The sequence below is a fragment of the Condylura cristata genome, unplaced genomic scaffold (assembly GCF_000260355.1).
Source record: "Condylura cristata isolate star-nosed mole 26May11 unplaced genomic scaffold, ConCri1.0 scaffold00003, whole genome shotgun sequence".
Classification (NCBI taxonomy): domain Eukaryota; kingdom Metazoa; phylum Chordata; class Mammalia; order Eulipotyphla; family Talpidae; genus Condylura; species Condylura cristata.
In genome coordinates, this window is record NW_004567104.1 from 5,933,851 (window position 1) to 5,941,413 (window position 7,563).

The window sequence follows — 7,563 nt, forward strand, 5'->3', positions numbered from 1 at the left end:
ACCTCTAGGAAACAACTTAGAACATGTTGGATAGAGTTTAGCAGCCACCATGCTGTTAGAGTGTACTTTATAATGGAAATTACACACTAGCAGATGAAACAGAAGATAGGGAATCTGAGTTCCTAGTAATATTGAGTCATAGTAACAGTAGCTATGTACCTGCAATTTTTTTTTTTAATGCCAAGAAAAATAAACTTATACACAAGTCACTGTTTTAAGTTATATTTTATGGTCATGGAATCTAACAGCATGTAAAATTCCAAAATGTGTATCTGAAATAGTAACTATCGATATGTGTGATTTACAAGCTGAAAAGGATATATGTATCATTCTCCATTGTCCCCAAGACTTGCTATAAATCATAAAATAAAATATGCATTATATAGATTATTATTAAACCCAGTAAGGTGGAAGGAAAGATTCTGAAACCCAGAATCTTACTCTAGTATGTTAACAAAGGGATTACAAAAAAATTATTGGAAATGGTAAGGGCTTTCGAGCTATAGCAGGAACAAGGTTAATGGCAATAACATTTATAGATTAATGGGGGGAAAGGAAAGAAAACCTAAATAGAAAAATGTTTGAAGCTACTGAATTTTTATTTTATTGAATTGAGATTTTAAACTTAGACAACTTCACATTTATAGCTTCAATTCACCATTAACAGAGGACTAATTATCTGTAAGCAAAAACGAACTCTAGAATTCTTTATACAACTTAGCATAGTAATTCAAAAGAAGTCAAGAATGTGTTGATATTAAGTCTGAGAAAATTTTTAAAATAAAAGCAACTGCTTCTTTTCCATATACAAAGCAATGGTATCTTTCAATATATCAGTTAAAATGTTCTATCTCTGCTGACCATAATATTGTATTTTTTTGCCTGTTCTTTCTGCTATCTAGAATACTGCTTACCCCTACCTCTTTTACCATCTGTACTTATTTCCTTCATTAGAATCTTAGCTTAGTACATCTTTCCTTCATGAGATCTGTCCAGGCGCTTAATAAAAACTACCCTCTATTTTATTTAACACACTGTTTAAAAAAAAAACTTCATAGCACTTTTCACAAATTTTCAACTACAAAATTACATGTATTCTACGTGTATTCTATTGTCTAATATCTATCTCTTCCACTTGCACAAAACCGGGGTTGGGAAGAGGAAGAAATGTATTTTCTCCCCAATTCTGTGCTGGCACAATTTAGTAGATACTGACGAAGTTGAATATAAGTATCTGTTATATGAATGAACAAAAAACTGAATGAATAGGTGAAGCAAACATTACAGAAATGTAGAGGTGATATGAAAATATGTTTACCCACTTACCTCATTAAACACAGGATACATGACTGCATAGAGGGGCATAGAAACCATGGAAGTGGTCTCAGCTTCATTCTTCATCTCTTCCATTGTCATCCTCATTCAAAGGCCAACTACAGTAGAAAAAGCAGTGCTAAAATTCAGAGGGATCTTCATTCACTGCAGAATCTCTTCTTTTTGTGACAAAAGAATAGGGCAGAAAAATAAAATAAATAAACTGACCTGGTTAAAGGGAAAGAAGGAACAGAGATTATTAAGAGCAAATTATAAATGCCAACAAACTTCTTTTCCAAAGCAGAGTTCCCATCTTACAAAAAGCTGATGTTAATTATTTTTGAAAACAATCCTGACCTTGAGATACTTCTCCTCATTCTTAAGAACTGTGCTTTCTTAAAAGTTAATCTTCTGACTAGACAGTACTTCACAAAGTTGTGAATCACAAGCCAACTCATCTTAAACTCAATGAAAGCTAGTTATGAAGCACCATGGAAAAACAATGTGTCTAATTTCACACATAATCTAAGAAAAAACATCCATAATATTCACAACAGTAGAACTTTTATGTAATATAAAATTATAACTATGAGATATATAATATGAACATGTATAGAGAAATATGAGTGTATGAAAAACCAAAATAAAGAAATAAAACCCCTTTAATATTTAACATTATCATTAAAATCATTTTGCTAATTGTTCATTGATATTTGTGACCCTGGTTGGATAACAGAGAAAGCATCAAAAGATTTAAGATTACAAAGTTTGGGGAAATTCTACCAAATGTGGTCACTTTGAGAAAAACTTACTTTATTTAGCAAGTGGTACTTTTCAAATTTGTCTATGGCTGACCAAAAACCTTAATGAGAATTCCACACACACTGGTAGTTGGGCAATAAAACATCAAGAATTCAACAACATAAGAGAAATTTTGTCTTGGGTACAGAAAAATGTGTTTATAAGAGAAAAAGCAACTGTATTCATTTTCTTTACGAGGCTAAAAAAGTGAGCCTAACTATGAAGAAGTGAAAGAATAATAGCAGAGATGCATTTAACAATCTATACTACAGGCTTCTTTAGTGGAGCAGTGGGTTAAAGTACACCACTATGAAGCTATCCACAGTCATTGCCGCACAAGTTTGATCCCCAGCCAGGCAGGTGACCCACATGGCTCAGCTGACCTCTCCTGTCTCGCCCACTGCTCTCCTCAGCAGTGTATTTCATCAATCCGCATGTTCTGCTCCCCACTCTGTCTCTGGTGAATACTCTCATCCCCCACACCTCTGGCCAGTACTCCAGTTCTTGTATGCATAAATGAATTTTTAAAAAACTATACCAAATAATGTATAATACCTAATAAAAACAACATTAATATTAATATAATCAAAGTTCTCAGTTCTGAATAACTCTACCATTATAAAGCATTTTTAGATTGTAACATTTTTCATATGCATTTAGTCCTCATCACTTATTTTACAATAACCATTACTCTAATTGTACAGATGAAAAGCAGGTTCAAAGATGAAATAGCACAACATCACATATGTGAAGGCCCTAGGCTTGATTCAGTCCTCTGAATCCAGACCTGATTCTTCCACATCACAAAACTAAGCATGAAAAACAAGGAACCTCAGCTCTCTTATCCAAGAAAATGCTCACATGATACTCATTCATTGAATATATGTTCAGCACCTAGTACATACAAAGTACCTGGGGGAAGGAATAAATAAAATATGTTCTTAATTATCAAACATTGGTCTTGGGCCAGATTGTGGAAAACATAAGTAGTAAAAACGATAATGCAAAGACTGGAGTGCTGAGCAACATCAAACCCTGCTCTTTCCTTCCATACTCCTACCAGTCAAAGGACAGTCAACAGTTTAATTTCATATTTGATAATTCTAAACATGGAATGATTTTCTTGATTCTGAGCTGACCTCAGCTTCCTGACATCACAGGTGGGAAAAAGGGAAAGGAAAAAGGGATGACCAATTCCTAAATTTTATTCTTTATAAGACAAGAGAAAATCATTACCTGATCAACCACTAACTGAAGCTAATTGCTTTGACTGTAGCAAGGATAGAGGAACAGAAGCTGAAGAAAGAAAAAAATGTTAAGTATTTAAGTTACAGATCAATAAGAACAGAAAAATAAGCAAAAGGATATAGGTAAATATCAATGATGGCTCTGCTAACTCTATTTCAGTACCTAATAGGCCATTTGGTAATCTCCAGTTAGAAATAAATTGTGAATACTTTCTCATAATAAATGTGGAGCAAAGAAAAGGAGGGGAGCTGAAGTGATGCTAGTCAAACCAAAAATGATGGCTACTGTATGCCCCATACATGAAATAACAATGAAGTAGCAAAAGTAAGAGCAAGTAATCAAATCAAAAAAAAGCAAAAAAGAACAGGGTTAAAACACTTATTAACAGTTGATGGGAAAAACTAACTTGTTTTTTTAATTCAGCAATACATATCAGGTCATGTATTAAATACAGAGTTATGAACAAGACAAGAATCATATTTTACCTCATGAAGCTTGAACGATGGAGGAAAGACAGAAAATAAAAAATTGTAAGTAACATACAAAGCAGAAGCGGAATGCTAAACTGTTATAGGAAGGAACTAGAAGAACCACTATCACAAAACCTGATGATCAAAATTTTAAATACTCCTAAACATGGAAAACATAAAAATGATATGACTTTTAGCTGAGGCCAAGACCAATGCTCAGAGAGTAGTGTCATGCATACACTGGGGGAGGAAACTACTCGCAGGGACTATGTGAGCTGGTGAGAGGAGCTTAAGTTTTCAAGAATCTCAGTAAAAAAGGAAGAGAGTTGTTGAAGGGGAGATCAGGCTCCAGGAGATCATTAATAGCTGTTACTCTTTTAGCTTTTACTTACTTTCCTGTCCCTACATATATAAAAAGAGACCAAGGTACAGAATAAACAGACTTTCTTTAGAAATTCCTGCTGACAACCACCTATCTACCCCAATAAGCATGATCAAATACTCTTTACCTTTCATAAATACTGGAATTAAAGGTATATACATATATAGAAAAATCTAAATATTCATATACATCTATTTTTTAATAAAGTGATTTTTAAATGAATCTTTCAATGGTTTTCAATGATACACTTACAAATGTTAATTAAACATCTGCTAGATGAATGGAGTTACTACTGAATACTAAAACATGTAATTTGACACTTGCTAGAAGTTAAGTGCCAAATATTCATGGGAGCAAGGCATATGTGACAAGTCTTTTTTTTTTTAATATTGTATAATTCTTGGCTTTATGTTCTTTTTTTCACCCTCCAACAAATCATCTGTATCACATGTGTATGTGCACATATCCTCTGAAGCCAACTTTATAGTACTATTAGCTACTATTTGTAATAAAAGTCATTGTTATACCAATATTATGGAATAAACAGATGGATGACCATACTTAATCACCTTTAATAATGTTGTATGGAAAATGTTCCAAGGAACAAATTTGTCACTGAATTTTTCAGAATACACAAATCATAAACGAGATGCATTCATGGTTTCATTAATGTTTTTACAAAAATAAAAACTGACAATTCCAATAAAGCTTTTTTTAAACATTGTTCTGTCAATTTTAGTTCTACTTCAAGTTCAAATATACTCATTCCTCCTGTATGCTTCTTCTTCTGAAATTGTTCAAAGGACAATCCACAATTACTCTAGGCAACAAAAAGCCTGCTACCAGGACCTCCCTAGTGGCACAGGGGTTCAGTCTCAGTGCTATCACCACAAAGGCCTGACTTAGATCCCATGCCAGGAAGCAACCCACATATGGCACACCAGATCTTAGCCTGCTGCTCCCCTTATCAGTGTATTTCAGTAGATCTACCTGTTCTGCTCCCCACTGTCTCCACTGAATCCTCTCACCCCTCCAATTCTATGGCCTACACCCCAGTTCTTCTATGTACAGATAAATAATTTTTAAAAAGCCTGCTACCTAAAGAGCAAGATTCAGTTGAATTGGGCAAGAACCAAAGCCCCGCCCCATTCTTCCTATCAACGTGAGAACAGTCAGTTTGCTCTGGCTAGTTGGTCAGCACTTTGACAAAGTTTCAGCCCTCTTAAGACATACTGTGTTTTGGAGTAAATAGTGGTCATGCATGCATAGCCAACTGAAGATTAGTGACCCTAAATCCCAAATCTTAAAGTCTTAGAAGGACATCCATTCACCCTTCAGTACAGAAAAAATTCCAAACTTGTTTCCAACTTTAATACAGATATTGTGACAAAATAGTAAGAATTACTGTTTCCCATTTCAAAAGTGTTCTGGGGTAAAGCTTTAATTTCAAAGTATACTTTCTTTCTGATCTGTTAACAAAGACAGAATTTAAGAATAAAAAAAGAGAGAGAACTATAGATGCTACTGACTTAGACAAAAGTTATCTTCCAACATTGTTTTTCCCCTTTAGGATATTCTTTGGGATAAGGGGATACCACCACAAAATGTTATATTCTAATATAAGCAACATTCATGCATACATTTTCCTGAATGTTCAAAATAGCATGCTAATTTCCAACACAAATTCAATCAGTTTTAGATATCATCCAGGGCTTAAGGAAATTATTTTAGATTGAAAGAGCAATGGAAATAGGTTCTTGGTGGACTCCAATGCCAAACTCTTAGTCTTAGGAGTTTCTGCCTTATATTGCCCAAACAGGAGAAGAACTATACTTGGGTACTATTCAAGGGTCAGAATCAGTAGTTTCTGGAACAGCCTCACTTCACTCTACTGGAAACAGTAACTAACTCCAGAGCCCAAGCTATTTACTCAAAAATAAAAGGAGTGGCTAAAGGGAAATCTTAGGTACTAATGTATGCAGCTGTTGAGTAAAAATATAAGCTTCCTAGTAAACTACATTAAACTTAAAAAGACAGGACTATCTTGTTTTTTTTCTCTATATGCAAATCTAGTACTTAGCCCCTTTCACCTAGTGATAAAATTCTTATAATTCCTTTAATTTTGATACCTAAAGAGGGGGATTTTTTTTAAAGATTTCTTTATTTATGGATACAGAACTGGGGTACAGGCCAGAGGTGCAGGAATGGTGAGAGGATTCACCACACACAGAGCGAGGAGCAGAACAAGCAGACAGATGAAGTACACTGCAGAGAGGAGCAGCGGGAATGTCAGGAGAGGTTTGCCAAGCCATGTGGATCACCTCTGGGGCAGGCAGGGATTAAACTCATGGGGAGGTGGCTTTAGCTTCCCAATGCAGTGCTTTAACCCGCTGCGCCACCAGGGAGGGCCAAGAGGGGGATTTTATTTACTTTTGTTGGATATTCAACATGCATTGAAAAGTTAGCTAAAAGTGTGTTTATTCCAGAAGTGAACAGAATTCATTTATTTATGTTCCCATTTACAACAGGTTTTTTTCTTTTCCCCCAAGAGTCATCATAGCAGGTGTACAATCTACACTTTAGTTGAATCAGTCTAACACTTTTCAAATAAATCCTAGCAAAACACAATCACAGAAATATAATTATGTTCACTAACAGAGTTTGGACTAGTTTCCTACCTATCAGTTGTTTTTTTTTTTTTAAAGATTTATTTATTCATATTGAACTGGGGTACAGGCCAGAGATGTGGAGGGTGAGAGACCAGGGACAGAGCGGGGAGTAGAACAGGTAGATCCATGAAGTACAGTGCTGAGGGGAGCAGCAGGCAGGTCAGGAGAGGTCTGCCACGCCATGTGGATCTCCTCCCGGGCAGGCGGGGATCGAACTCATTCGGAAGTGGCTTAAGCTTCTTAGTGCAGTGCTTTAACCCGCTTCACCACCACGGAGGGTCACTTATCAGTTTTTACCTCTTTTATTTACAATGTTGTTCTGGGCCCTCCTTGGTGACACAGCGGGTTAAAACACAGCACCATGAAGCTCGCTGATGCTGCTTCTCTGAGAGTTCAATCCCTGGTCAGTGAGGTGACCCATATGGCATGGCAGAACTCTCCTGACCCACCCAACTCCCCTCAGCAGTGTACTTTGTCCATCTGCCTAGTCTGCTCACTCTGCCTCTGGTGAATCCTCTCACCACACCTGCACCTTTGACCTGAACCCCAGTTCTGTATGCATAAATTCTTTTTAAAAAATAAAATGTTGCCCCATCAAAAAATGGGCAGTAGAGCTAAAAAGACACTTCTCCAAAGAGGAAATGCAGATGGCCAACAGGCATATGAAAAAATGTTCAAC

At 35.8% G+C, this 7,563-nt stretch overlaps 1 protein-coding gene across 3 annotated transcripts in view; it reads right to left on the reverse strand.

Moving 5' to 3' along the window:
- Positions 1-7,563, reverse strand: part of PDCD10 (programmed cell death 10) — a 42,531-nt gene that overhangs the window by 21,404 nt on the left and 13,564 nt on the right. Inside the window, exon 2 of one of the 3 annotated variants that reach the window (XM_012729423.1) lies at positions 1,327-1,433. In XM_012729423.1, the coding sequence (XP_012584877.1) occupies positions 1,327-1,422 (96 nt within the window). In that variant the 5' untranslated portion in view covers positions 1,423-1,433. Of the gene's footprint in view, positions 1-1,326; positions 1,543-7,563 lie in introns of all 3 variants that reach the window. The other 2 variants (XM_012729417.1, XM_004674934.2) reach the window with 2 other exon arrangements.